General features: G+C 32.8%; 1 protein-coding gene across 3 annotated transcripts in view; it reads left to right on the top strand.

Annotated features, from left to right (window-relative positions):
- The window catches only part of SNX13 (sorting nexin 13), a 119,399-nt gene that overhangs the window by 52,044 nt on the left and 53,188 nt on the right, over positions 1-14,167 (top strand). For all 3 annotated transcript variants that reach the window (XM_033088314.1, XM_033088312.1, XM_033088313.1), the window contains exons 6-9: positions 7,584-7,705; positions 7,797-7,898; positions 9,160-9,248; positions 13,412-13,495. In XM_033088314.1, coding sequence (XP_032944205.1) covers positions 7,584-7,705; positions 7,797-7,898; positions 9,160-9,248; positions 13,412-13,495 — 397 coding nt within the window. The remainder of the gene's footprint in view (positions 1-7,583; positions 7,706-7,796; positions 7,899-9,159; positions 9,249-13,411; positions 13,496-14,167) is intronic.

The raw sequence follows: 14,167 nt of genomic DNA on the forward strand, positions 1-14,167 counted from the left end.
TTCTTGGAAAGTGATTTTTTTTGCATAACAATGTGAATGTGTTTAATGCCACTGAACTGTACATTTAAAAATGCTTAAAATGATAAATTATATTACGTATATTTTACCACAATAAAAAATAAAAAAACAAAGAAGCACGCAAAATTGAAAAAGGCTTTGTTAAGAATGAATAGAGAGCATCAGTGAACTAACTGTGGGATAACCTCTCGTAGCCTAATGTACATATTATTGGAGCAGCCTAAGGGAGGTAACACAAAAAATATTTACAGAAGTAATTGCTGAAAATTTTCCAAATTTAATGCAAGCCACAAACCGACATACAAGAAGCTCAATGATTCCCAAGCACAAGAAACATGAAGAAAACCAAATCAAGGCATATTATCATGAAAATATTTAAAAGCTGTAAAAAAAAAAAAGAGAAACTTGAAAGCAGCTAGAGGGGAAAAAAGACTCATCATTATGTAAGGTGGAACAGATAAAATATAGCAACACATTTTTTAATACCGTGTTTTGTACATGATGAAATAGGGAATATCTAATAAATTTTTGTTAATCAAATTCCCATTTATTACTTCCATGTTAATTTTTTTCTGTAATATTTTACTGTTGGACCTAGGTATTTCATTTACCAAGAAAAATTTACTAAAAATACTGTTTATTCAAATAGTTGACAGCATGACTAATTTTTTAATACTTTATTTAACATTATACTTAAGAGTTTGTGCACTTAGCCCCAGGTTATTTTTTTTCTTTCCTGTAGCTTGATAAAAGCTTTCAGTTCTATGTTCTTTATACTCAACCTCTAAGATAGGTGAATATACTTCACATGTGTTCCTCTATCTAGGTTGTTTGTTATATTCTGAGACCCAAGTCCTTTAGAACATCTTGATATTTGATGGTTTTGAAGCTTTGGGACACAGAACTGGATTTACGTGGTATTGTAGTTCACTAAATACCATTTCTTTAATATGGGTATATAAAACTGCAAGCCTAAATTTTTCTCCACGTCCACCATTTTTTAAAAAATGACTTATATTAGTCAGGAGTTTCATATTGTTAAGGTGTAGGAGAGAAAACACTGAATTGAAAATTAAGAACCCTGGTTATTAGATTATTTTTTTTAACAAAGCTCTGATTTCACTATATAATCCAGACTAACTAAATTAAGTACTGACTCAGGGGCTTATGTCCCTTTCAGTTCTGACATACTAAGGTTCTCTGGTCAGGTTGGTACTAATTTTGATTTGTTTGTTTTCAATCCTACCTCTTCCTCAGATCACTCACTCACGTACTCCTTCATACCCTGTATTTCGAATACCGTTTGGGGATTTAATTTTTTTCCGTGAGTAGGGTTGCTAGTTAGATTTAGTTTACTTTGGGATTAAAGTACTCCTCTGGTCTATTGTTTTACTAGTAAGAGATCTTAGAGTAGGATGATAAAGTTTATCTCAACCTTTTGTTATATTTCTACGTGGTCAGAAAGGATGCTTGATTTCAAACATAAAAGACGTACTAGACTAATCTTTTCTCAGTGGTTAAAAATCTTGTATTAATGAAACTTGAAAAATTTTTGATTATTTAAACTACTGCTATTTATAGGATGCTGAAAACACAACACAAAATTTGTAGTTTTATAAGTCGGCTACTGTATGTTTATGAGGTGTAAATACTCCTGCCATGCTTCATTTTAAGCGATCAGCATGAAGGCAGTGAACATGGAGTTAGGAAAGAACTGTGCACACTGGCCTCTCGCCCTTCACACAACTGAGAGGAGGTGCAGCCAAGAAAAGGGAGGCAGATTTGTAACCATGAAGTGAAGAGACTGGTTTCCTTGTGTGGTTGCTAATTTAGCTCCTGTAAAATAGGAATTCTCCATATATTTTTGAGGATTATCGGTAGAGAGTAATAGTCAATTTAACGTAAGCTTAGGAGTGTTATGAAAAAAATCAATACTTACAGTTAAATCCTGAAAGTAGATTTTAAAAGGGAAACACAGGTGCTCTAGAGAGATGTAACATGTAGTATTTATGAGTGAATTGACATTGAGAGAAGGGGAATTGTTTTAATGGAATTAGGAGCAAGTTTACAATTCCGTGCCTTTATTTTGCTCAAATTCAATTTCAGGTTGAAACTTTTGCATTGTAACAAAGTAGTCTCTCAGGGACTCTAGAAGGATGGAAACAAGTAAAGGTTTATGTATTTTAAAGCGTATATCCTATATTTTAAAGCGTATAGTGAATTATGAGGGGTAAGTTACTGCCTGATTCAGTGGCTCAAGGAAGAAGGAATTTCTTCTTTCACAGATAGGCCACCGTCTTTCGGCAAGGTACCTGTGGATCAAGTCATCAAAAAGCCTTCTAGTGGAATGAAACTTTTCTCAAAATCTCCTCAAAGATGCTTGTCAGAATCTACCCAGAAAAACCATGAATTTTTACTGCGCAATGATTTTTTTAAGAAATCTTATTTTTCTACATAAAAAACCTTATATAGGAAATTAATACATATTTTAATCTTATGTGATTGGTTATTATAATATTGCCCTTATTGATTAAGATACCTATTAAAAAATTTTATATATGTATACGTGTGTGTGTGTACACATATACACACACACTAGGTAATAAACAGTCTATTGTGCCATTCTTTACTGTTTTTAAATAAGGTCTTAGTCATTTCTGTGAAAAAATAATGTGGCAACAGGCACATAACATTTATTATAGAATTGTTTCTGTGGGAAAATCAGTTTTTATTTTTGTCATTTTGACATAAAAGACCTTTTCCAGGAAAGTATTCTGCGAAGAATGTGAGGATTGCCTTTGCTGCCAAATAGTCACCCGCTTCTCTAGTCAGGCAAGTCTACGTGATGACGCCACACAGCACATGCTCATTCCCCTCTTGCTTGTTCCTATAGCCTTTCTTTCCCCATTTAGATACTACTCACTCATCAAGATTTGTTTTAAGCATAGCTTTTTTAATCCTATTTAAGTTACAACATACCACTTAATTAACATGTACTTATTTCTGTGCATGGTTGTTGTCAACAAAATTTGAAGCTATTTTTGGAATGGTACCAATTCTGTGTTACTGTAGTAGAAATTCATTCAACTTACTTGTAGTTAGTACTCTCCATTCCCTTTGTAAGACATACTGACTTATGCCCCTAGCATTTAAGGTAGGTTAATAGACCACTTTATGGTACTTCAGTCCACTTCTGTTCTCATCTTTGGAGCTTTAAGTTTATCAAAAGTCAGTTGTGTGATGTGTGGACTCTGCCCCCGTAAAATTAATAATTCATCTGTGGTATGAGCTTAGCATACATGATTTAGAGGAGAAAAATAATCAAGCTTGTTAAAAGAAAAAGTTGCATTTGTTTCTGAACCTGTGTATGCCAGTTATACTTTAATTATAATCATATAATTTAATTTACTTCTACAGAGACTGAAAACATAAGAGTATGGCAAGGTAGTTCCTGTGAAAGCTAAGTCACTTTGGAATTTTACTCAAAGCTGGTTGCTAGATAGATGACAACTGAAGTAGATGTATAAACCATGAAATACTGGTGAAAAGTCATAAAGGGCTGTTCAATTATATTTGTTCACTAACGTCTTTAGTTGTCATGACATTTAACAGAAACTGGAAACCATAACTTTCACAGTGTGGGAATGATTTCTTTAAGACAAAGGCCACATTAATATCCCTAAACAAAACCTTAGTCAATTAAAAGGTCTTAACCTTATGTTGAAAGATTAATGATTTTAAGTAAAATGAAATATACTCATGATTCTCTCTTTTGATCAAATATTTTTGATTTACAAGTACTTAACCCACTATCAGTTTTGTGTGTACTTTGTTCACGTGTGTGTACGTGTGTGTGTGCGTGTGTGTGTGTGTGTGTGTGTGTGTGTTGGGATGAGTATTTAGTTAATATGATCATACAGTCTTAAAGCTGTAAGTGTCCTTAGAGAAAACAAACCTTGGGAAGTGATGTGACTTGCTGGATTGCACAACGAATGAAATGGTGAATCTTCTGCTTGAATCAGGGGCATATATGCTAGTCCAGTGCTCTTTACAGGAATACTTAGTTGATTTTGATGTATTTTTTGTGACGATAAGCTGTTCACTGCTTAGATAGAACCAGTGAAACAATTTATATCATCTCAGTCTCAGCTCACATATTTGGGACATTCATTACCTTTTTTAGGCATTGGCATTAAGTAGCTTTGGGGTTTAGAGAGGCAAAAAAAGCTCAGTTTATGTTCCGTTTCAGAACTTGAAGGAGTAAAGAAGGAACTGTTGTGTGAGTCTCTTGTGGCCTTTTTCAAGCACCTATGAACAGTGCTGTGACCCTGAAAGAGGAATCAATAAATCAATATGTATTGAGTGCTTCCAGTGTTCAAGCACATTATTTAGCCGCTGTGAACAAAATGAACATAGTAGAATAAAACAAAGTCCCTGACTTCAAGCAATTGAATTTATTTCTAGCAATTGAATTATTTAACTGCAGGTTGTTAAGTGCTATAAAAAGTGAAAAATTTGATGCTATGAGAACGTATAACCGGAGATCCAGACCTAGTCTGAAGAAATAATGCAGAGGGAGAGGGTTAACGAAGGCTACTGTGTGGAATTAACATTTTAAATGAACTCTAAGGGGTAAGTGGGAATAGTCAAGTGAATGTTGGTGAGAGAGGGGAAATTTATTGCATGTGGGCAGGGGTGAGCCAACTTGGCAGAGGGACTAGCCTGTCCAGAGGCACTGAGATAAGAAGTGGCGTATTTGAGTTTGAGAAGTGGAAAGAAAGCCTGTGAGTCTGCAGATCAGAGGGGAAGGAAGAGGGTGGGAGAGACTAAGAGGAAGTAAGCAGTGTCCTCCTGGGTGTGCAAGATTTTCGAGAAAGTATTCCTGCTTAGGCCTAAGATCAAGTGAGGGTGACTGAAGGGTTTGGTTTTTAAAACTTGTATTTGTACGGTCATGTCACTCCGGGTGCTCTGTGGAAGATAGAGTGGAGGGGAAACAAGGGTGGATGTGGGAGACCAAGTAAAAGGCGAGGGACAGGGTGCTGGTGGTAGAGGTGGAGATAAAGGCATACAGCATACACGTTCAGAGAATACACTTACAGTGTCGTGTGGCTTTTGCTTTTGTGCTTAAATTAAAACTTCATTGATAGTTTGCATTCCTTATTAACCTTCGTAATTCGTCCAGCCATTCAGTCAAGATATGTAAGCTCCAGGGATCTACTACTATAAAGTTTCTATTTTCAGGGTAGGGTTAAATACATCACTTACTCTCTTGGACATATAGACAATGTGCTCTCTTATTTTTAAATTCAAGACATGAAAGCTCATAAGTAATAATAAAATGAAAGTGTAGCTAATAGGATTCATTATGTAATAATCCAGGTGTTTTCATTAAAATAGGAATCATGTGTAGGGAATATTTTTAAACAAAATGAAAAAGAGCCTTGACTGTAGGCATAATTTAAGAATAATTGATATTAAGAGCTCTAATGGAAAGCTACCTGTGGATCAGTAGAAGGAAGTGTGCCTGTTATATAAATTGAATGCTTTTTAAGTTGATTTATATTCACGTTTCATTTATTATACATTTATCATATACCATATAATTTCACCAAAATATTTTCAAATTGTGTTAATACAAATACTACTAGGAATTTATAGTAGATGTTTTTCCTAATTCATGATGAATGGGAAACAATATATTACTGTTGTTCTTCCTAACCGAGAAAAGTCCCTTTGAGTTAAGATTTACTTTAGGTTTTGCATGTATATTTAGTGGACATGAGTCACGCGGAGGGAAAATGATGACCTTGGATACATATATGGAATACTGTTGTTCCGTGTTTCCCCCACTCTCAACAAATATACATATTGAAAGTAGAAACCTATATTTAAAATATAAAATAATTTTATATATTTACATCATTCTTTAGTTTTCACTCATTTAAAATGTCATTGTATCCTTTGTAGTGAATTGAGATGGGTTTAAAAAGTGCCTTTTACAATTAATAACTTTTATTAGAAGATGTCAGTAAATTATATGTGTGGCATTGTACCATGAAACAGAGTAGATGTAACTTGAAAGATCATATATTCTGCTTCTAACTTTGTTAGAAGGAACCTTTTATGGATTAATAAGGTAATGGCCTATACTAAGTAAATTCTGTCTTTATAAAATTTTCAAGTATATATGATTTTGTACAAATATTTATATTAAAGGTTTTGAAAGATGCTTATACAGTTTGTGATTCATTTTTAAATAAGAAAAAAAGAAACTGTAGCAACTGTTAGGTTTAAGTTTATTTTAGTTTTTATGTTGAGGCTGAATATTGTTACCAAGTTTAGTGTATGCTTATATATACTACATGGCTCTTGTATTTTAAAGAATGTTAACTTCTCTGATCCCTGAGCTCAGATTACTTTTTAATATTAATTTGTTTTTGTGTTCATGTACTTAAAATATACTCCTTCTTTTCATGTATATAACAAAATTGTAATTGTGTATTTAAAAAATTAGTAGATGAGTATTAATGACTTATGTTTTTATTTGAAAACAACTATCTGTTATATTTATCAGTGCCATCACCACCTTTAAAAGCTTTCTCTCAAACAGTGACAGTAATCAAGTCAGTTTCTTCACTAGCTTCTTTATTATACATGTGTGGTAATTAACATAATGAATTATGGTGTACCTTTTTATGGCTCTCTCATTGCCCAGCATCTTCATGAATAGACTCTTTGTCTTCTACCTACTTAGTATGTTCCTAAAAGCGTGACTTAATTTTAGTGCTAATTTAAGGAAAAATCATTAAAAATGTTTGTTTAAAACTATCGCTTAATCCAAGAAGAGGTATAAACTGTTTTTGGCTTATCTGTTGTATTTGTTACCTGTTTTCATTGGTATACTAAATGTTTCTTAAAGTCTGTTGCTTTTGAGATAGAGTATTAGGTAACTTAATAAAATTATTAATCACCTTTTTCATGGCTAAGTGTCGCCACATTCTTTAAACCATTTGTGTGCTATTTGAAATGGCCAATCTTTTAAGTGCTAGTATATGCAAACAGAAACCAGTCAGATTCATATCAAAAGAATTTAGTTTAGAACCTGACCTGTATAACTAAAAAGAAGAATGTAGAGAATTCAGAAATGGTTGAGAAGGGACCAAGAAATGTCTCAAACGCTCTTTTAAAAGCAAGCGAAAACGTTCTGAATTCCTAATGTATTCTTGTGTCTAGGAGAAAAATTGCACAATATACCTGTTGTTAGACTCCTTTCAGATTTAATTGGAAAAAATATTTTTTTTCTATTTAATTTAAGGACTTAGATATTACCTTTAAGCTTTGACACATTAAATACTTCAAGTAATATTGCTCGAAGACTTAGAAAGATTTGCTACCCCTTGGGTCTTGTGAAAGGGACTGAATGCTTAGATATAATTAAATGAACAAACTTCAGTATAAATAAATTCAGTCTGATAATCATGTCTTTCAGTAGTCATTAAAATGAATTTATATTTTTTGATTATAATAATTTACATAATGCTTTTATGGAATGTATTTTTTTTAAGGTCAAAAGAAATAGACTGGCAACCTTATTTTACTACACGTATTGTAGATGATTTTGGCACACACCTACGAGTATTCAGAAAGGCTCAACAGAAGATAACAGAGAAAGATGATCAAGTAACAGGTGATATCTTTATTCCATTTGAAAATTAGGATTTTAAACTCTGTTTTTCTTTACCATTCACTATATCTTGAATGTTTCTTTCTTTTTCCAGGTACAGCAGAAGATCTTGTGGATACCTTCTTTGAGGTTGAAGTTGAAATGGAGAAGGATGTTTGCCGTGATCTAGTTTGCACTTCTCCCAAAGATGAAGAAGGTTTTGTTTTCAAGTTAACTCTTTTCAGAACAGTGACTGTTCATATTGTTTAGAGACAAGTTAGCAGAACCAGTGAACAAATGTAAGGGTAAAATCTAAGGGTGAAATTATCCTTACAGAACAGGTAGCATAGTGAAAACAGTTACTAAATCATTTTATTCTTAAAAGTTGTTTCCAAATTCTTTTTTTTTCTGTTTTAACGGTCATCTTTAAAATTTAAAGATGGTAATTAAAGATTACCTCTTTTTAAAATATGTAATAAGTATAAATATTTTATAATCGTAAATTTACTTTTTTGATCTATAGTAATTTATCTTCGCTTTAAACTTAACTATTTCTACTTCAAGAATACATCTGTTACCCTAAAATATTTGCTATAGGCTTGATTATAATGATTTCAAATAAAATTTAGAGTTGAGTGAACTTGTCTTCTTTGTGGGAGGTTAGACCAGATAAGTCTTTTCCTAGTTTTGTGATGACTAAGAGTCTTTCCTACTTGGCACATTTTTTGATTAACAGGACCAGCTATATAATTATATTCCCGTGAAGTGTCAGCATATGAACAACCACAGAAAAGCATTTCTGGTTGTGGGAATTGTTTTCTTTGATTTTTAAAATGTGCTTAACTTTATTTTTTTAATTTGCTTTTCCTTTTCTCTTTGTCCCTTTTCTTCCTTTCTCCTTTTTATATTTGTTATGCAATTCAATTTTCAATTGCCATTCATTAGCACTGATATGAAGTAACTAAATGTAAGATGTAGATATAATGATAATGCAGTACTTTTATGTAAATCGAGCCCTTGTAAATCAGTAAAATAGAAGAACATACTCTTTTTTCTTTTCTTATTACCTGCCAAAATAGCTATGGTTCTTTCTTGAAAGAAGAATTACAGGTATATTTTTAAATGTGCAAATAACTTTTAAGTATGCAAAGATAATTATTCTGGTAGAAGTGCAGAATACATGGTACAACTAAAGTTGCTTTGTGGGCACTTTTATAATTGAAATTTCTCAATGATTCAAAAAGTAGGATGAAACTGAACAGAATAACAAAAATACTTGTTTGGTTAATGAGTGGTTACTATTTGGAGAATAATGAAGGAATTTTTAATGAATATTGATAATGTATTAATTAATTACTAAAATAATAAGCCAGTATAATCAGGAAACTGCTTATTTCTACCTTTATGTGTTTTATATTAAGAGTGGGTGGAGACTTCATATTTTCTAATGTTATTATAGCTACCTTTTTTATTTCTAGGATTCCTAAGGGATTTGTGTGAGGTCTTATTATATTTATTGCTACCTCCTGGAGATTTCCAGAACAGGATCATGCGATACTTTGTCAGGGTAAGCTTAAATTCATACCAAATAAATGGCTGTAAAGAAACTTAGAGGAGTATTTCTCAAAAGTTTTGGTCTCAGGACCCTGTTACACGCTTTTAAAAATTATTAAGGACCCCAAAGAGTTTTTTTAATGTGGGTTTTATCTATTAGTATTTACTGTATTATAGATTAAAACTAAGAAATTGGGAAACACAGAGTACACGAGCACACTGTCCATTGATGATTGATATCATATCAATAACAGTTTTGGAAATATTACTGAATGCTCGTCTCCCTCTATTCTCCAGGGGTCCCAGGACCACACTTGGAGAACTGCCCACCTTAGAGTTAGGTACTTGGATTTTTGGTTATAACCAGGATATGTTTTAAATCTTCATTAATATAGCATTACCTATGAATTTATCTAAATTAGGCTAATTAAAATAATACTTCCCAATAGACTTAAAAAAAAAAAACTGGGTAGCTAAGATTTTGCTACTTGTAATTGGAAAATGGATAAATTAGATGAGAACAGTAGTCTTGGGCTTTTTATTACCTAGCTGTAAACCTTTGAGTAAAATTCTATGTACAAATGTAAAGGAATAACATTTTTCTTTTGCCTCCTGCTTATGATTGAGAAATACTAGCTACATAAGCCTTTTTCCTGGTTGAATGGGTGAAACAAAAGTATCCAATTTTTCTAAAAATGAAAGCTTATGATCTCTTTTAGTCTACCATCCTGCAAAACAGATGTCGATTTCTGAGGTGTGCTTTTATGCTTGCATGTTATTATTTAAGCAATAATAACCACACAGTTTCCTGATACCTACCTAACATGAATTCAGGGCACTTCTCAGGTAGGGTAATGGTGCTGTGATGTGCGTGGAAAATGCTTGGTTTTGAGGGGAAGAGTCTAATAGATTATATGTTGTTAAGACCAATTATTTGGGCTTGTCGTTATTGAGGGTGGTAAATACCTGTCATGTCTATCACTAGATTGACGTCACTAGACGTCAATCACTAGATTCCCAGCTGGAAAGAATGGGAAGGTATATTTTAGAAAATGGTGAATAATTGTATTAACATAAATGCCATAAATCCAACGCTGTAGGAGGGTGTTGCTAATCAGTCATAGCCCTCGTTCGTGCTATTTGGCATCAGAATCTTTGTCACCTGGAACTCCAGACAGCCGCTGGTAGGCAGGGTCTCAGCAGCACTTCACAGGGCTAGCTGTCTTTTCTCGAAACTCTCTTTTCTTGGCTTCCATGTGATTGCTCTTTTCTGATTTTTCTCTTCATTTGGACTCCTTTTTATTCACCTTTATATGCTTTAACTGCTACTTTTAAATATCCAAGTTCTTCAGGCCTGGCCCTTCTTGCTCATCCATCACTTTGACTTTAAACACCATCCAAATGATAATGTTTTTGAAATTTCTATCTTTAGTCCAGAGTTTCCTTCTGAGTCCAGGCTATTCTGACTCACTGCTCCCTGAAATCACCGTTTGATTGACTCACAGCCCTTTTAAACTTTAAATGTCCAACATGGAAATCTTATTCTTGCTTCCATATACTGTTTGCCTTTTAAGTCTTTTCTCCATCCCAGTAAGTGGTATGACCATCCAGCAAAATTTTCTGAGTGGGATGTGGGTTTGTTTCCCTCTCTGGTCCTCATGCTGTGTAGTCACTTTATTCCAGCCACACACTTTCTTCTCCAGAAGTTCCATTTCTCCCTACCATACGGCTGTCTCACACTCCTTTTCCTCTGCTCAGAATGATTCCCCTATTCTCTTGGTAAATTGTATTCATCCCTTGTATCTCACTTCCTCAGAAATACCTCCCCTGACCACGCAATCTAAAGCCCTGTCATAATTCCCTATTACTCTAGCTAAGTGCCCAGTTGTTTTCCTTCATATCATTTACCATATTTTAAAATAATAATCTGGTTGTTGTGTTTATTTACTTGATGCCTCTTTCCTCCACTAGAACTGTAACTCCCATAAGAACAGGGGCCATATATATTTGTATTTATCATTATTGTGTACTTGGTTATCACAGTAGCTGGCACATAGCGGATATCCAATCAGAAAATCAGTTTTAATGTAAGAGGAAACCTGTTTGCCCTCCTTTCTGGCTGTGGTGCACACGTCACTGTAGCTCCCTGAACATTAAGCTGGTTTAGGATCCATGAATGAAGATCTGCCTTGTTACATGAGGTTATAGTTTAAAATAAGAAGGATTGTTTAAAGAGCAATTATGTTTTTGCTATAGATTGTTCTTTTAGACCAATATTTCATTTCTTTTTGGTAGAAGCTAATTGAGTGAGTATAACTATAGAGCACTATATTCAGCAAGTTTTTTCTTTTTTTTTCTTTTAACTTGATAGGTCTTTATCAATTTTGTTGCTAATTAAATCCAAGTTTTCTCAAAGGACTTTTTTTCCAGATTAAATAGCAGATTACAGACTTCTTCTTTCCTTTGTATGGATCCTTTGCTGCACTAGGAATTGTTGATTCATGATTACATCTTGACTAACCTAACCCTTTTTGAGGCAAATTAGGAGATCAAAGTAGTTTTCTAACTAATAAGAAGCATTAAATTTATTTAAAGTTCTTCTTCACATGTGTTTTTATCATTTTGGGGGAAAAAACTTTAAAAAAAGTAGTTTGTGAATTTTCTTCTTTCAAAGTACGTTTTAAAATTTGAGCATGTGGGGCCAGAGACAAAATTTAAAGGAAGGAATTAAGTAAAAATGCTAGCTATAATTTTAAAGAAGTTAGAGACTAGCGCAAACCTTGAAAGAATAAGCAATTCCTTCTAATTTGAGACTGTAAGATGTCTCAAAAGACACTTCAGAAAGTTACTGGAGCATTTATTAGTGCATTTTGGAAAAACTAATTCTTCATGGGGTAATAGTTGTCAGAGACTTGTGCAGCTTACAAAAGTAGAATTTATATGAAATATTCCTCTGAAGGAAAATCAAGGCGGCCTTCTATGAACTTACACCACAAAATGGCCCAGATAAATTAGAGATCTGGAAAAAGGAATAAATAAATCAGTCCTTTGCTTAGAAAAGTGAAACATCCTATTAAGTTTGTAGTTAGGTTCTCCAGTATTAAGAAATGACATTTGATAAATGTAGATTTCACAAGCATAAAGGAGTAAAGATTAATAACAGGTGAAAATATTATATTCATAGAACCAACACTAAATACTTAGTTTCTTTATTTCCATTCATGTCATATGTATCAAATGTCTGCCATATTTAAAACAACGACCTTGAGAAGATGAAGGGTAAGCATTTTTGAAGATAGATAAATCAATAGAACTGACTAGTCTCCCTAACATGCAAGAGATTCCTAGAGAGTTGTAGTATATTAGAGAAGTAGAAGATACACAATTACATAGTAAGTAAGTAATTACATAGTAAGTAAGTAAATGCCATAAATACAGGGTATAAGTATATTTTAAACATGTAAGTAAAAACAGTATTTAACTGGAATGGTCAGGGTTTAAATAATTGGAGAATTGACTCTTTAGTCAGACCTTGAAGGAAGGGAAGAGTTTTAATAGGTAGGAGTGTGAACAGCTGGAAAGAATGGGAAGGTATATTTTAGAAAATGGTGAATAATTGTATTAACATGTTTTATTTTCATTATTTTCTATTAAGAAAAATTTCAAACATGGATAAATATAGAGAATAATACAATAGACATTTATGTACTAACTACCCAGATTTAACCAATGTTAATATTTTACTATAGTTGCTCTGTACCTCCCTTGAAGGTCACCACTGTTCTAAATTTGCTGTGTATCTTTTCCTTTTCTTATTTGTTTTTATACTTTTAATAGGGATATAGGAATCCATAAGCTCATATACTTCCATGTTTTGTCTTTTAAAAATTGACATAAGTGCTAACATACTAGAGGTATATTTTTGCTTTTCTCCACACAACTCTAGTTGTCATTGTGGAGATGTATCCAAGTCGATACAGGTAGCTTCTTCTCTATTTTAACTGCTGGTATACTAGCTCATCTGTTTATAAGCTTATGTTGGTTATCAAGTTTTACTTTTACGTGTATTGTGCTTTTCTTAATTAACAGCATTGTGTTGCGAAATTTACATTATGCTATTGATTTGAGAAATATATTAGATTAAGTTTGTTTTGTTTTGTTTTCATTTTTGTCCAGGAAATCATTGCACGAGGAATTCTTCTTCCATTAATAAATCAACTCAGTGATCCTGATTATATTAATCAATATATCATATGGATGGTATGTACTTTCTAAATTATAACTCTGTTTTTAAAACAGTTTTTTAAAATGTAGAAATGTGATTTGGAGCTGAGGATGCTTAAGCAATAATTTATTAAAGAAATTACATAAAAATATATCTAAAGATAATCATTATATTTCCAATGTTTCTATTTGCTAATATGTTGAATGTGCTAGTCAAACTCTCGTTAAGAAATGTGTTGATGCGGTAATCTTTACAATTTTGGTGCTGGTACTACTTAGTGAAATTTTAAAAAGGATATTTTTACGCCTGTGTGTATAGATGATCAATATTTTTTAAAACTGCTGTTTGGTTTTAAATACAACTTGTGATCTGAACTACTTAAATAGTATGTATTTAGTTTACATTTTACACTGTGGAGGAGAACGTGGAGAAAAGCACACTAGACTGAAAATGAGAAGATCTGTGTTCTGGATCTGTTTCCATAAGTGGCTTAGTGTGTTTTTAAGCAGATAGCTTAGTTTTCTCATCTGTCAGGCATATCAAAGTGTTAGTGCTTACTAAGCTTACTAGCTCTAACTTTTTTTTTTTCTTTATTATACGTTTTCTGATTTTATATGCTTTTCCTCAGTAAATTCATGGTCAAGGAAGAGTTGTAAATGAGCTATTGCTGGGAATATTTTGATATATACGTCTAGATCTTTGATTCA

The sequence above is a fragment of the Rhinolophus ferrumequinum genome, chromosome 20 (genome assembly GCF_004115265.2).
Source record: "Rhinolophus ferrumequinum isolate MPI-CBG mRhiFer1 chromosome 20, mRhiFer1_v1.p, whole genome shotgun sequence".
In the NCBI taxonomy this organism is placed as follows: domain Eukaryota; kingdom Metazoa; phylum Chordata; class Mammalia; order Chiroptera; family Rhinolophidae; genus Rhinolophus; species Rhinolophus ferrumequinum.